Source organism: Brassica napus, chromosome C1, assembly GCF_020379485.1.
Source record: "Brassica napus cultivar Da-Ae chromosome C1, Da-Ae, whole genome shotgun sequence".
Classification (NCBI taxonomy): domain Eukaryota; kingdom Viridiplantae; phylum Streptophyta; class Magnoliopsida; order Brassicales; family Brassicaceae; genus Brassica; species Brassica napus.
The window spans coordinates 31,981,297-31,997,461 of record NC_063444.1 but is presented as its reverse complement, the minus strand read 5'-3'; the positions used below and the strand labels follow the sequence as shown (position 1 = coordinate 31,997,461).

The window sequence follows — 16,165 nt, the reverse complement described above, 5'->3', positions numbered from 1 at the left end:
AATCGCATTAACCATATAATAAAAAATTAGATTTTTTCTTATATGTTATATTTTGAATTTTTTAAAATGACTTTAAATTTCAAAAATGAGGAAAACTTATATGTTATATATTTTTATAAAATGACTTTAAAATAAAAAAATGAGGACACCTTATATGTTATATTTTTCTTATATGTTAGATATTTTCTTATATATTATGTTTTGAATTTTTTAAAACGACTTTAAACTACAAAAATGTAAGTTTTCCTTAAGTATACGACTAAAAACATTAAAATGACATGTATCAGTTCGATGGTTGATTTGAAAGCTTTCAAAACCATATGTAAGATAAAAGTCAAAATAATTCAACTGTGAAAACAATACTGTTCATTTTTTCAAGAATGTGTTCGAGGGAAAAAATAAGGTTTTTATGTCATAATTTGTTTAATGTCCACTAAAGAACATTATATTAACCTAAAATATAAGAAGTGTGTATTCTTTCCCTAAATAAAAGCTACGAAATTACCTAATATGATTTACATATATATGGCAATTAATGATTATGAATAATAAAGATTTAATAACAATTTTTGCATCCTTCTTCATTTTGTTTAATTTTATATTATTAAAAAAAATAAACAATCCATTTAACCATATAATAAAAAATTAGATTTTTTCTTATATGTTATATTTTGAATTTTTTTAAATGACTGTAAATTACAAAAATGAGGAAACCTTATATGTTATATTTTTTTTAAAACGACTTTAAAATACAAAAATGAGGACACCTTATATGTTATATTTTTCTTATATGTTATATTTTTTCTTATATGTTATATTTTGAATTTTTTAAAACAACTTTAAATTACAAAAATTTAAGTTTTCCTTAAATATACGATTAAAAACATTAAAATGACATGTATCAATTCGATGGTTGATTTGAAAGCTTTCAAAATCATATGGAAGATAAAAGTCAAAATAATTCAACTGTGAAAACAATACTGTTCAATTTTTTCAAGAATGTGTTGGATGGAAAAAATAAGGTTTTTATGTGATAATTTGTTTAATGTCCAATCCGATCAACCATGTTGTATTAATTATAGTTTTGTTCCATTATTTTTAATAAAAATTGATCCGATCCATCGGAAAGAAATTATATAATAACAACAAAAATATTTTATTTATATAAATAAAATGATCAAATATATAAAATAAACTATCGATAATATATACAAATAAACTCATCATTATCCTAGTACTATGCTAAAAGTGGGTAAAATACATGGATATCAAAAATCACTAATGAAAACACAGAATCTCGAGTAAAAGTGGAAGAATGAAAGCTGCATTACGGTTTTAGAAAATAGAGACGCAATAATGGCAAATATAGATCGAAGAAACAGAGTCCAAACCTGAGACAAGTGCCAGAAAACAAGGAGGTATCCATGACACCTAAGGGGTAGGAAGCTGAAATAAGATCCGGGATGACAATATATTAACGAGAGAGTCGACAAATCATGGATCTACGGAGTTTAATTTCCATATCGAAGAAGGAGAAAGAGTCATTCTTGGGATCTGAAAGTTCTTTTTCGTAACACTTGATACAAAAAGATGAACATAGAGATTGGTGTGCGTGTTTTTTTTCGTCAAGGAAAACGGAAAATTACTAGCTGACTCGCTGGTCAGAACAGAATTATCAAACGACCGTCAATAAAATTGTCCAAATAATTTTAAATTATTACTAAAATCAAAACGTCTTATTCATCCAGGAGGTTTGTTCTACAACATTGTCAATGTGATCTAAATCCATTTGAAATCAGAGGATACAATCCAATACTTCCACTAACATCAAACTCGTTATATTAATATCACCAAAACAGTGAAATATTGTTAACAAAATGGTGAAGGCTTTCTTATCCTCGTACTGGTTCTGGTGTGTGGTGGCTCTCCGATTAATCTATGTAACATTTCTTCATAATGTTAATGTTTCACAGAGTCCATTGCAGTTTTAATCAGTCGATATCCATATCTGCCAGTATCTGCTTAAGCTCCTTTCCTCTCTTCCTTGCTAACTCAACGAAGCTATGCAAAAATCACAACCAAATAAAAAAAAGGCTTGTGTATTCATTTAAAAGACTGGTGAAAACTCTCACCTTGATTGATGGCTGATGAACCAGCAAGGGCGTTTCCTCCTGATTTATTGAAAGCAACAATTTGATCCGAAGAGTCCAAAACAACAGTCACGAGAGTGTCCATGATGGATTCTTCTTCAGCTGTTGGGTCTGCTAGAATATACTTCTTGTGGAGTTTGCAAGTTAAAGAGAAAGGGATGTTCTTGTGCGTGAGTTTTCTCTTCTCCTTGTTCACTGCTTCTTTCATGGTGATAGATGCATTCTTCTCTTCTTCTCCACTGATGGAAACTATTCTTCCGTTGTCGTTCAGAGCAACAACTGGAATTTGCACTGCAATATAAAATTTATCTTATGCATCAGAATAGGTCTGAATATCAACGGGAATTCAAGCTGCTTTTCTAAAGATAGATAATGTCATAGGCATCTATCTAAGGCCTTCTCTTCTCTGCAGACTCTGAAATGTCTTTAGACCACAGAGCTAAATAATGGGGAACATACAATTCGAAAAGGCAGCAACAGCAGCATCGTAAAGAGCGCCATCAGCATTCAGGCAATAAATGTCCTATAATAAGTTCCAGAGAGCATTCAGTAAGCAACTTACTAGAAGAAAGGAGATGTTGCCTCAAGAAATGTCTATTAGTTTCTCGAAACTTCTCTTTACTTCTGTAGAAATATACGTTATCATGTATTATTCATTCATTAATTTAAATTTGGTTTTTCAGTTCAGGCAACTCTTTGCGCCATACGGATCATCAGAAAAGTTCCGGATATTTCTGACAACTTTACTAATCATGCCGCTTCTTTACTCAAAGAAAAGCATCATGGTGAAGATGCAAATGTCAGGTGGACGTTCTGATACATACGCAAATACAACAACGAATGGAGCAGAGTCTACGACAATGAGTGCACATGCGGATGAACAAAACGAAATGAAGATCAAGACTTGAAGAAAGGATTGCTGACCAAGTTAGAGTTAATGCGCAGAGACATCTTGGAGGACAAGCATGAAGAGATTCACCTTAGAAAAGAGAGATTTCACAATGGGAAGTTCATTAAAGACTTTGTATGAGTTTTAGGGAATTTACGATATTTGGGTAGTTAGTAAATATTGGATAGGCTAGGTTAGCCGACTTAACTATTGTATATATATAGTCCATTACGAACTATGTATTGGGGTTGTCACCGGAATTGTATTCTTAGCATAAGAGTGGGTTTTATAAGCTTGTAAGCTAGTGAAAGCACTAAGGGTTAAGGGAAGAGGTTCTAGAGGTATTGTATTCGACCTTAGGACGTGTGAGTCTACGGCAACAAGTCAATGGTGTTTTGATCTTGTTGAGGTTATGTTTAAGGAGAGACTTGTAAGTTCACTTTAAAAAAATACTATTAATACACATATCTTTGTAAAGATATTCTCTGGTGTGCCATTTGCTTTACATATGTGCCATAGTTCTTACATTTACACATGCTGTTCTCATTTCACCTTTGTACGGAAATATGTATAGTCAGATGCGAAGCCCTTGAATATTTCCGGAAGGTAATCTCTTAATTATACCCTATCAGTTGGGGAATCTGAAAGCCGCTCTATGTCTGGTCATTAGTCTTAGCCTCTTACTTTCTCATGGTTCAATGATTCTTGTATCTGAAATCTATATCATCCCTGCATTCTTCATTTTGTCTCTTAAGACTCATGATCTTCTTGGGACAGTTGCATAAATTTTGCTTGTACAGTGAACTGATTTAAATGTTTTCTTTCTTTTTTCATCTTGTCGTGATGGAAAATAGTGGTTTCCTTTTCTGTTTGACAGAAATGCACAGAGGGCTTGGTTAAAACCCTGAGGGGTATTGCAAACAGTCTATTTTCGCCTGCCTGTTGGGTATGGGCCTAGCCCTCCCAAAATACCCACAAGACAATTATCCAGACACATGATCACAACAAAGAAAGTCGGCTCGTCGACTTGCGAGCCGGTGATCGACTCGGCTTTAGACTGTTTTTGATCGGCGAGACGACCTACCGAAAGTGGTCGGCTCGATGACTCGAGTCAGCGGCCCGACACCTCGGCCCAACCACTCGAGGAGGCCCGTCAGGACATAACACATTAGGTTAACGAGCATGTGTCTATAAAAGGAGAAGAAAAGGTAACAAGGAGGGGATCCGCAAACTATTACACTCACTTTCGGCTAGATTTAGGGTTTCATATCTGACTTCTCGCCGACTTGTACGGTCCGACGAACCGGCTTTCGCCGGACTAATTCCTTTGTTCTCTCCCCCTTTTGTAACAATGTTTCGACTCATTGATCTAATAAAACACGTCTTTGTCTTGACCAACCGACGAGAACTCGTCCTTTCTCTTTACTAGTTTATCGACAGTTTCGGTTCAAACAGTTGGCGCCCACCATGGGGCAGACAGAGTAGTGTCAGCAAAGATCATGGCTCGACCTGACTCGCCGTCCGACGACGAGTCACCTAGGACTGGAGGCGCTCCGACAGCAGCGGCCTTCGCAGATACCATACTCGAGAGGATGGGACAGCAAGACGCCGTCCAGAAGGCGACGAACGAACAACTCGCCGCCATCGCCGCCATCTTAGCTCTTTTGGCCGGAAACTCAGGAGATCCGGCCTCGACGGTCCAAAAACAGCTGTTCGACACTTACCGAACAGCCGGCGCAGAAAACACGACGAACACAAACGCCGCCCAGGTTCAAACACCCGGTGGCGTAGACCTCGTCACCGTCCGGGAACTCGCTGAGCTTAAGCAGTCATTCCTGGACATGAAAGACCGAATGCTCGAAAAGCCTACGGCAGCGCCGCTGATCGAACGCGTCCTGGCCGAAACCCAAAAAACCCCTTTTTCCCGGCGATTCACCGACGTTCGGTACCGACCAGCCGAGAAAATCCGCCTTCCTACATACGCCGGAAAGGCAGACCCAACCGACCACATCACTGCTTTTAACATCGCGATGGGTCGAACTAACTTCTCCGAAGAGGAAAGAGATGATGGCTATTGTCGCCTCTTCGTTTTAAAGTCTTCAAGGACCAGCCCTCGGGTGGTTCACTGGATTGGAGCGAGACTCCATCCACGACTTTCACGACCTGATGACTGCATTCCCCAAGCAGTACATTATGTTTACGAGACAAGGAGCCACCTTATCTGACCTTTGGAATCTATCTCAAGGGGTGAACCTAAGCCTCCGTGACTTCATGGAAAAGGTCAAAACGGTCAACTCGAAGGTGCAAATTCCAGACAGCGTCGCCGTCGATGCGCTGATGAATACCCTCTACTTCAAGTGCCTATTTCGCGAGGATCTCTACAGAAAGCCCACCACTTCGCTCCAGGACGCTATCGCGAGGTCGAACAACTTCATCCGAATGGAAGAAGATACAACAGCGATACTCAAGAAACTGAACACGGTCGCTAAACCGGCGACTGCTCCAAAAGCTTCTGAGGCACGCCAAGAACCTTGACAGCACGCCTCAGGCAACAAGTCTAACCATCCAAAGAGCTTCGTCTATGTGGTCGAAGACAAAAATCCGTCCCCGGGATTGACTTTCGTCGTACACGAGAAAGGTTGGAACGTTTGGGAGAACGACGAAAGGCCGCAATCCTCTTCGGCACCTTTAACTTCGAGTCCTGGCCCGGCCGAGTGAAACCTATGGTGCAGCTACCATAAGTCCAAGGCGCACGACACGAGGAACTGCAGGCATCTGGTCGATGCCCTCTTCTCATTCTACGAAAACGGAACAGCCAACGTCGAGCTTCCCAAGCCCAGGCCAAACAACACCAAGAGCTGGAGCAAGAACAAAGAAAAGAAAGCTCAGAAGAATCAAGATAAGCCTGGAACTCGGCCAAAGCGCACAGAGGATGACAAACCAGAAGAGCGAGACGAAGACGAGGGCGAAGCACAAGTCGAAGAAGAGCAACCTCGTAATCGTCGACGTGTCCAAGTCATCCTCGCACGACCAAGTCCCTCCTCAGATGAAGAAGAGGACAAACAGGTCCACGACTCGGACGAATACTCCAGCAAGCGACCGAACGAGAATGTCGGACCAGAAGGATCAAACGACTTGAGGAACAAGCTCAGGCGAAAGTTGCAGACGACCGATCGCATCCACGACTTTAACGACGATCTTCGCTCAATCATTGAAGAGTCCAAGGCCAGAAAGGTCAAGGACTCCAGTGCCTCGATCCCATCTCAGGCCCCGAGTCATCGATCTTCGCGATCAGCTCAACTCGAAATCAGAAGATCTCAGGATCAAGCTCAGTCGACCTAAACGTTCAGACTTACGATGAAGGCTCGAGGAAGCGAAGTCCAAAAACGACGACAAACACGAACCCATTGTCGAGGACTCGCCTAGCGACCTGAGAACTCAACTAAGAAACAAACGGATCGTCGAGCCGAATTTCTAAAACGTAATTATAGGTGGCTCACCTCCTTGCGGCGATTCGGTCCGGTCAGTAAAGGACCATCAACGGTAGGCAATAACCTCGAAGAAATGGCCATCGAAACCTGAATGATTCCTCGATCACTTTCTCACCTGACGATGCCATCGGTGTCCACCTACCTCATAACGACCCCCTACTCGTCGAAGTAGGAATCGCGAAGTGTGACGTCGCTAAAGTTCTGATCGATACTGGCAGTTCGGTCGATCTGATCTTTCGAGATACGCTCGATAAGATGGGAGTCGACTTGCGTGACATGAAACTGTCATCCCACTCCCTCACGGGATTCAACGGAGCTTCCAAGACGATGATCGGGACAATCAAACTCCCAGCCTATGAATGCGGTGTGGCACGCACAGTCAAGTTCTCCGTCATCCGATTAAAGGCCCCTTATAACGCGATCCTCGGGACCCCCTGGTTACATTCGGTCAAGGCAGTATCCTCGACGTATCATCAGTGCGTGAAGTTTCCAGGACTGAACGGCCAGGTGCATCAATGCAGTAGCAAAGCAAATCTAACCTCAAAGAGACGAGATCCTAGAAGTCGCGATAGACGACTCCGACAAAAGCAAAGTAGTTCGAGTCGGCGCCTTCCTCTCCGAAGAGATGCAACAGGCAATCGTCGACTTCCTGAAGAAGAACGTATCAACATTCGCTTGGACGACATCAGATATGAAAGGAATAACTCCCGCCATCACGTCCCACGAGTTGAATGTCGTTCCAACCATCAAGCCTATTCGCCCGAAGAGACGCAAGCTCGGCCACGACCAAAGCAAAGCTGTCAACGAAGAAGTCGAGCGACTCCTCGCAGCTGGTTCAATCACTGAAGTGCGATATCCCGAATGGTTGGCTAACCCGGTCGTCGTCAAGAAGAAGAATGGGAAGTGGCGCGTCTGCGTCGACTTTACCGATCTAAACAAGGCTTGCCCCAAAGACAGTTACCCGCTTCCGCATATCGACAGACTAGCCGAGTCGACTGCCGGAAATGAGCTCCTCACCTTCATGGCCGCATTCTCAGGCTACAATCAGATCATGATGCATCCGGATGATTGAGAGAAGACAGCATTCATCACTGATAGAGGGACGTACTGCTACAAAGTGATGCCGTTTGGTCTTAAGAACGCCGGCGCGACTTATCAAAGACTCGTCAATCGAATGTTGGCCGACAAACTGGGGAACACGATGGAGGTCTACATCGACGACATGCTAGTAAAGTCACTCCACGTGACGGAACATTTGAACCATCTAAAAGAGTGCTTTAAAACGCTGAACGAGAACGAAATGAAACTCAATCCGCCAAATGCACCTTCGGCGTCACCTCAGGCGAATTTTTGGGATACATCGTCACCCAGCGAGGAATTGAGGCAAATCCTAAGCAGATCACCGCCATACTAGACCTCCCTAGTCCAAAGAATAGCAGAGAGGTCCAGCGACTCACGGGGAGGATCGCGGCGCTGAACCGTTTCATCTCCAGGTCCACAGATAAATGCCTCCCTTTCAACGAGCTATTGCGCGGAAACAAACGTTTCGTCTGGGACGAGAAGTGCGAGGAGGCGTTCGAACAACTCAAACAGTATCTTGCGACTCCTCCCGTGTTATCGAAACCAGAATCCGGTGATACACTCTCTCTTTATATCGCAGTATCCTCCACCGCGGTCACCAGCGTCCTCATCCGAGAGGATCGAGGAGAGCATAAGCCCATCTTCTACACGAGTAAGCGGATGACAGATCCGGAAATGCGATATCCCACCCTCGAGAAGATGGCTCTTGCAGTTATTACGTCAGCAAGGAAGCTGCGTCCTTACTTCCAATCGCACACGATCGAAGTACTAACGAATCAACCGCTACGCACCGTCATGCAGAACACCAACCACTCCGGACGATTATCGAAGTGGGCTATCGAGCTCAGCGAGCACGACATTGTGTTCAAAAATCGAACAGCAGCAAAATCCCATGTCCTCACTGACTTCCTGATCGAGCTCGCACCAGAGCTAGAGCTAGAGTAAGACCTAATTCTTCCAAGTCAGAACTGGATACTTCACGTCGACGGATCGTCAACAAACAAAGGATCAGGAGCAGGAGTCCAACTGCAGTCTCCAACAGGCGAGCTAATCAGACAGTCGTTCAGTTTCGGCTTCACCGCTTCAAACAATAAAGCGGAATACGACTCGCTAAGGCAGTCAAAGTAAAACGCCTCAGTGCATACTGTGACTCACAACTCATTACCAGTCAGTTTAGCGGCGACTACGATGCTCGTAACGAACGAATGGACTTCAAATTCTTCGAACTCACCAAATTCCCCAGAGGAGAGAACGTGTGCGCCGACGCCCTCGCTGCCTTGAGTAGCAGGCTGCGCGATCAGGTGAAACGGACCATTCCCATCCACAAGATCGACAAGCCAAGCATCGAGCTCCCGCCTAGCGAAGTGACCGTCGTAGCACCCATAACCGAAGCCATCCCCATGGACGAGGACCCCGCAGCAGAACAAATTGAAGCTACCGACTGGAGGACAGAATTCATCAACTATCTGGTCGTCGGAAAGTTACCTCCCGAGAAATGGATTGCAAGATGGCTCAAGACAAGGAGTGCCCACTACGTCGTCTTGGATGGGGAACTCCATCGATGGACCGCAACCAAGGTGCTTCTGAAGTGCATCAACAACGAGGAGACGCACCTTGTCATGGCCGAAACGCATGAAGCCGCCGCAGGAAATCACTCCGGAGGTCGAGCACTCGCGTTAAAAGTCAAAAGCCTCGCCTTTTATTGGCCAACAATGAATGCAGACTGCGAAGCTTACGCCCAACGATGCGACCAATGCCAACGACATGCCTCGATAATCCACTCCCCGACGCAGTTGCTGCGAACGATGACTGCTCCATACCCTTTTATGCGATGGGGAATGGACATAATCGGCCCTATGCCAAGCTCTCGACAGAAGCGTTTTGTCCTAGTTTTGACAGATTACTTCGCAAAATGGATTGAGGCGGAAGCCTTCGCTAGCATAACAGAAAAAGAGGTTCAACGGTTCGTGTGGAAGAACATCATCTGTCCCCACGGCCTACCTACGAAATAGTGACTGACAACGGTTCCCAGTTCATATCGAACAAGTTTCGAGAATTCTGCGAGAGATGGAGAATCCGACTCAACACAGCGAGTCCGCGATACCCGCAGAGCAACGGTCAAGCCGAGGCATCCAACAAGATCATAATCGACGGTTTGAAGAAATGCCTCGACTTGAAAAAAGGATGTTGGGCCGATGAACTCGACGGCGTTCTCTGGTCACATAGAACAACTCCTCGAGGAGCAACAAAATCAACTCCTTTCTCAATGGTACACAGAGTCGAAGCTATGGCCCCCGCCGAAGTGAACGTAACCAATCTACGATGGTCAAGAATGCCGCAGAACATTGAACTCAACAGCGACATGTTCTTCGACGCTCTGGACGCTATAGAAGAGCGCCGCGACCAAGCCCTGCTCCGCATCCAGAATTATCAACATCAGATCGAAAGGTACTACAACAAGAAGGTTTTAGTGATTACTTTAAGATCGGATTACTTTAAGATCGAAAGGTACTACAACCTAACATTTTTAGGGATTACTTTAAGATCGAATGAGAACCGCTGTCGCTCGAAACTATAAACGATTATCTTCGAAGTCAAAAATTTATACTTATTCGAGGACTCAAACTGACGGCATAACGCATCAAGATTCTATAAGACTGGACAATCGACTCTCCGGTTTAATTCGAAACACTGACCGAATCGCCAAGTCAAAATCGTTAGAATCTAATGTCCGAAAGACAATTCAGCGACTCGTCGAAAGGCAACTATCACTTCCGAGTCCACGAGACTGTGTTTCACGACTAAGGCAAACTTCGTTTTAAAAAAAAGACAATTTCTATGGTCCAAAAGGAAAACAAACCATAAGGCTTGCTGAAGGTCTGAAACGAAAAACAGCCGCAAAGTAAAGAGTTCAGAAATTACATCAACAAAAGCCTCAAAGGCTAAAAACATAAAGCTTAAGAAAATCAACAACAACATATGAGGTTAGTCTTCGGCACGGTCGGGGTCTTCCTCAACGACTCGAGCTTAGAGCTGATCTGAGGCGCCTCCAGCCTCGTCCGTTGTCGAAGCAGGCGGATTCTCAACTTCGTCGACCACTCCTTCCTCTGTTCCTTGCGGATTATCCCCGGGGACCCGCTCGTCCGATTTTTCACCACCCTCTTCTTTAGCTGAAGAGTCTGAGAGTTCGAGCAGGTCAACAGGCTCCGATCCCGCCTCCTCGAGTCCCAAAGGAGGAGTCGGATTCGCGTCGCTAACTCCGAGTATCGGGATCAATGACTCCTCACTCACGATGAGGTTGGCCATTGACGGGGCAGGGTCCAATACAAGTGGAGCAGTCGCATCCTCAGACCTTTCAACCTGCTAACGACCTCATGTCCCTGAACAGAAGACTCCCCGAGCTCTCTCTCGGTCGGTTCGTTCGACCTTTCGGTCGCCTGATCTCCCTGAGAACTAGTTGGAGTTTGGAGGGAAACCGCGGTTCCTGCATCAATCAGACCTGTGTTCGCCCCGTACGGGTCGATCGCTTCCAAAACGTCCACGTTCAAGAAGGTGGACGGGAGATGAAGTGGAGACAAACAGAAAAGCTCTTCGGGAATCCCGCCAACAGTTAAGCGCTTAGCCTCAGCTTCGAACTCCTTCTCTGCTCAGCAAACAGGTCGATCGTCTCTTGCGGGATATCAATCCCACTCTCCTTAAGTGCTTCAAGACACTTCTTCGTTCCAAAGGCTTGGCTCTGCAGGGATCTTGCCGTCTCGAAGTCACCACGACGCTTCTCGAGGTCTCGAATTTTAGCAAAACGATGATTGCTTTTGACAATCATAGCCGTTTGAACGCGGACTCGCTCATGTGTAACCTCGTAACTTCGAGAGTCCTCAACCGGTTGACCTGCTTCAGATGCCTTAAAGCCGTAGCCACCCTCTTCTCCTCCAAAGCAGCTTTCTCTTTTTCCAAAGCAGCTCTCTCTCGTTCGAGTCCTCTGATCTTCTCAGCGGCATTTTTGAATTTGTCCTTCAGCTCCCCGAACTTCTCCATAAACTTCTCCTTCTGAGCTTTCTTTCCTGCGAGTAACCGACTCTGCTACGCTGCTGCCTTGTCGATCGCCGCCCTGAATTCACTCGTCTTGCGGTTGAGAACCGTGTCCCTCACTCGCACGAGTCTGTCAGATTGCTTCAGCTTGGAGATGGTCTCTTTAAGGGCTGTGTCGTACATCTCAACGACGTAGTTCATGCTCCCATCGCTCTGCACAAACAAAGGGGAGGATCAGAACTAAGAATATAGAGAAGGCGAGACGAGGAGAGTAATCCTTACCAAAACCTTGGTCCTCGCTGCATCAACATATGCGTCTTTGAAGAGGAGATCTTTAACTAAAGGCATGTCCTTGGCGCCACCTCGAATTTGTCGAATAAGCTCAGCACATTCCGACGGAGCGTAAGCAAGTGGAGTGTCGCCGTCATACTTGAATTCAACGCGATCGCGGAATTTGATTCGACGTTCCTCCGAGGCTGAACCACCCCCTGTGGTCTTCGGAGGCGCCACCGAAGGAGTCTTTGCAGCAAAAGCGGACGCGTCACTCCCACAGGAAGGTTTCTTCCTCTTCTCTAGTGGAATGTTCGGGGAGCCGCTCGACTCAACGACAGCTCGAGTCGCAGCATCACAAGAAGAGCCCTCATGAACAACAGGTTCGTGACCCTCATCGTTCCCGATAGGTTCCGACTAGCAGAAGAATCGGGAGCAGACCTTTTCTTCTTATTACCGTCTGTCACAGATGGCTCGGCAGTCTCTCGTTCAGAAGACTGCACGAGATCCTCCCTCGAGGATTCGATATTGATTGGGCCTACAGGTGGTCCCGAGGAAACAGCAGGAGGGGGAGGCCCTGAAGGAGTCGTCTCACCAGGAGGCGTCTTACTAGGAGTCATCTCACCAGGAGTCGTCTTACTAGGAGTCATCTGGAGTCATCTCGCCAGGAGTCGCAGAAGACGTCTTTTTCCCTCCGCTCAGCTTCTTCTTGATTAGTGCGCTCAAGTCCGGAAGTTCCTTCATCTCCCTAGCTATGTTGATCACCTTTTGCTCGGCACGATTGAATATCGAAAAGCGCCGCTTGTTGCCGGTAATCAAAGGTGGTAAATCGGATCTCCAGTCCACTGCAAGAGGTCGACGAGTCAAATCCGGATAAAGGCCTCGAGTGAACAGACGTGAGCCAGGAAAAATACGTAATCACGAAAAGAAAAGTTACTCTTCGAAATCCTATCGATGGCCCCTCGAATCCTCTCGACGGTGATGTCTTTCCAACTTACTTGAACACGCGACACGACGGCACGAGCGTTAGCAATGAACTCTTCTGGATAGGAGGCCAAATCTGGGTGATCGACTGCAATCAAACGAAGACTCGTCAGTCAAAAAACGAAAGAAAGAAACAGTCGATAAGCTAACAATAGCGCTCTGCCGAGCTTATGATTCCATAAAAATTGAAAGGAATCGCCAGGCGGCTCCTCGAAGGCGAAACCATCAGATTTGACGTAAAAATAGAAGCGCTGCCAATTGGCCGTTCTGCTGGGGTGGTCAACAATCACATTGTAGTTGGGCCTCATCTGAATCGAGAACAATTCGTCCCCCATAGACTTAACGTAGGTCAGCACTTCAAGAGTCCGCACGCTCATCGAGATATCGATCTCCGCCGCCGTCACAATAAACGCTACCGAAATACGGAACGCGCCATTCAAGAACTGGCTCATCGCTGTGTCACGACGTCTCGCATAAGATGTGATGAGTCGAGGAATCGGAAACCAGAGCTTGGTCTCGCTCTGAAAGTATGACTCGTAGACACACTGAAACCCCAACGGAGGGGACCACGGCCTCTGAGACCTCGTCGGGATTAGGAAAGTCACTCCGACTCCTCCGCACTCTCTCAGCAAAGCTTTCACGCTGCTAGGAGTCGAACGAGTCTCCTCGACGTTCTCCCACGTTTGTCCTTCCACGACAGGAGAACGCATCTATTCCGGCGCCAAAGCTGGGAGATCCTCGAACATCCCTTCGGGGTGATAACAACATGGAACGAAGTCACAGAGAGAAGCCTCTCCTTCACTTTCCCCACCCTGACCGTCTCTCGCAATCAATGAAGCAGCCTCTCTCTCCTCGCGGAGTTGACGTGCCGACTCAGCAACGAGGACACGCTGAGGCGTATCCATATTCTATGTATCCATCATGTCTTCACGATGAATCGTCTCGAAGTCATAGGGGGAGTTCGACTCGACGACACGAGCAGGACTCGATTCGGTCGCTCTCGCCACAGCCTTCCCTTTCCGTGCCCTGGAAAGCCTACCGCTACCGCCCGACGACATTCTCAAAGGACTAAGACTACAAAGTTGGAGAGAGAAGCGGAAAGCAAGAGAGAGAAAGTACCTGAACTGGATGAAGAGTGGAGAAAATGAGATGCGAGGGGGGTATTTATAAGGGAAGGAGCGCATCGCACCCCGAGGCGTCATCATTAGGCCTAGATGGGCCTATACCGGCCCATTTGGGTGCGTGAAGCTCACCACGACTCGCGACGTTTCGACTTCTCGAGGAAAACCAAGACCGGTTTGAATCGAGACCAACAGTCGAAATCAAAACCGAAAGAAAGCGCTGGTCCAAATCGAATCGGTCAAATCACGGAGTGAGAATAAACGAGCTGCTCACACAGTCGAGGAATCGAGTGAGATCATAAACCTGGAACAATTGTCTTGCAAACCCTACTTCCAAATTCGCTGAGTCGGCTACGCTACTCACCAGCGAACTGGGGGGACTTACTGTTGGGTATGGGCCTAGCCCTCCCAAAAGGCCCACAAGACAATTATCCAGACACATGATCACAACAAAGAAAGTTGACTTGCGAGCCGGTGATCGACTCGGCTTTAGATTGCTTTTGATCGGCGAGACGACCAACCGAAAGTCTTCGGCTCGATGACTCGAGTCAGCGGCCCGACACCTCGGCCCAACCACTCGAGGAGGCCTGTCAGGACAGGACACATTAGGTTAACGAGCATGTGTCTATAAAAGGAGGAGAAAAGGCAACAAGAAGGGGATCCGCAAACTATTACACTCACTTCCGGCTAGATTTAGGGTTTCATATCTGACTTCTCGCCGACTTGTACGGTCCGACGAACCAGCTTTCGCCGGACTAATTCCTTTGTTCTCTCCCCCTTTTGTAACACTGTTTCGACTCATTGATCTAATAAAACACGTCTTTGTCTTGAGCCACCGACGAGAACTCGTCCTTTCTCTTTACTAGTTTATTCACAGTCTCGGTTCAAACACTGCCTATGATGTAGCTGGAATTACCGATCCATTTCTTCACGTCAGATTGCTCATACTGTTGCGTATTTTGGGCCGAGGGGATGCAGAGGCCAGTGACCTTATGAATGATATACTTGCTCAGGTTTGTTTGTACTTTGTCTGTCGAGAATTATCTGCAGGCGTATGTTGTCCTGAATGGTTGTTATGTTTCTTGTCTTCTATTTGTTTTAAAAAAGGTTTTTTGTTTCTTGATTTTTTCATACCGTTTGTTCTTTATAGCTTTCGAAACTAATTAAATAATTCCACAAATAAATAATGGTAACAAATGAAGCCTTTTTCATACCTACTCAGAATTTTTGTTACATTTGGCTTGAAAAGCTTTTGATCTATATCAGTCCGGATCATTATTTCATACTCCCTCCGTTTTAGATTACTTGTCGTTGTATGGTAAAATTTTTGTTTTAAAATAAGTGTCGTTTATTTCAATGCAAAATTTATTGATTTTATATTTTTATCTATTTTTTAATTGGTTGAAATGTAGTTAGGTGTATTGGTAATAATGTTTTTATCTAGTAAATATACAAAATTAAATGTTTTCTTAATATGTGTGCCTAAATCTAAAACAACAAGTAATCTGAAACGGAAGGAGTATAATATATCTCGACTCCCAACTTGATTTTCAATGTCTTAGGTGGCATCTAAAACCGAGTCAAACAAAAATGCAGGCAACGCTATCGCATATGAATGCGTTCAAACGATAATGAGCATCGAAGAAAATGGTGGTTTACGTGTCCTTGCAATCAATATCTTGGGAAAATTCTTGTCCAACTGAGATAATAACATCAGGTTTTTATCGACTGTACTAGTATCTGAGTTTTCTGTACCCTTGTCTCTGTTATTTTATTATTCGTCGACATTAGTCTTCCAGCTCTTCGTTTACTCTAAATGCCATCAGAAGTTGTTCATTCATATGTCTTGTTTTCAGTGATTTTTTATTTGTCTACTTCAAGGAGTAGGGGTGTTAAAAGATAGTAAAAGAAACCAAACCTGATATGTTTTGATAGTTTTGTGTATAATTGGGACAATTGCATGTTGAAAACAAGTGATAACACACTTCATCTGATGCCTTTCCCAGCTCTCCATTGACTATCTTCCACAAAAAATAAAATAAACCTAAGCTTTGCTTTCTCAGATACGTAGCATTAAATATGCTGATGAGAGCCTTAACCGTTGATTCCATAGCGGTTCAGAGACACAGAGCTACAATACTGGAGTGTGTT

General features: G+C 44.9%; 2 protein-coding genes across 2 annotated transcripts; one reads left to right on the top strand and one right to left on the bottom strand.

Moving 5' to 3' along the window:
* Nucleotides 1-1,991: 1,991 nt before the first annotated feature.
* LOC125579941 (exosome complex component RRP43-like) lies at nucleotides 1,992-2,796 on the bottom strand. Its single transcript, XM_048743852.1, has 4 exons — nucleotides 2,773-2,796; nucleotides 2,610-2,673; nucleotides 2,133-2,441; nucleotides 1,992-2,047 (listed from the first exon to the last, which is right to left on the bottom strand). The coding sequence occupies exons 1-4, from the start codon at nucleotides 2,794-2,796 to the stop codon at nucleotides 1,992-1,994; spliced, it is 453 nt and encodes a 150-aa protein (XP_048599809.1).
* A 6,019-nt stretch (nucleotides 2,797-8,815) lies between these two features.
* Nucleotides 8,816-10,188, top strand: LOC125579940. Its single transcript, XM_048743851.1, has 2 exons — nucleotides 8,816-9,565; nucleotides 9,658-10,188. The coding sequence occupies exons 1-2, from the start codon at nucleotides 8,816-8,818 to the stop codon at nucleotides 10,186-10,188; spliced, it is 1,281 nt and encodes a 426-aa protein (XP_048599808.1).
* Nucleotides 10,189-16,165: the final 5,977 nt, after the last annotated feature.

Excerpts from the sequence above, each read along its gene's own strand:
- LOC125579940 (XM_048743851.1), top strand. The coding sequence starts at position 8,816 with ATGGACTTCAAATTCTTCGAACTCACCAAATTCCCCAGAGGAGAGAAC. Across the intron at positions 9,566-9,657 it reads CTAGCATAACAGAAAAAGAG|TTTCGAGAATTCTGCGAGAG; the intron begins GTTCAACGGTTC and ends ATATCGAACAAG.
- LOC125579941 (XM_048743852.1), bottom strand. The coding sequence starts at position 2,796 with ATGATAACGTATATTTCTACAGAA. Across the intron at positions 2,674-2,772 it reads TAACGTATATTTCTACAGAA|GACATTTATTGCCTGAATGC; the intron begins GTAAAGAGAAGT and ends AACTTATTATAG. Across the intron at positions 2,048-2,132 it reads TTCATCAGCCATCAATCAAG|CAAGGAAGAGAGGAAAGGAG; the intron begins GTGAGAGTTTTC and ends TCGTTGAGTTAG.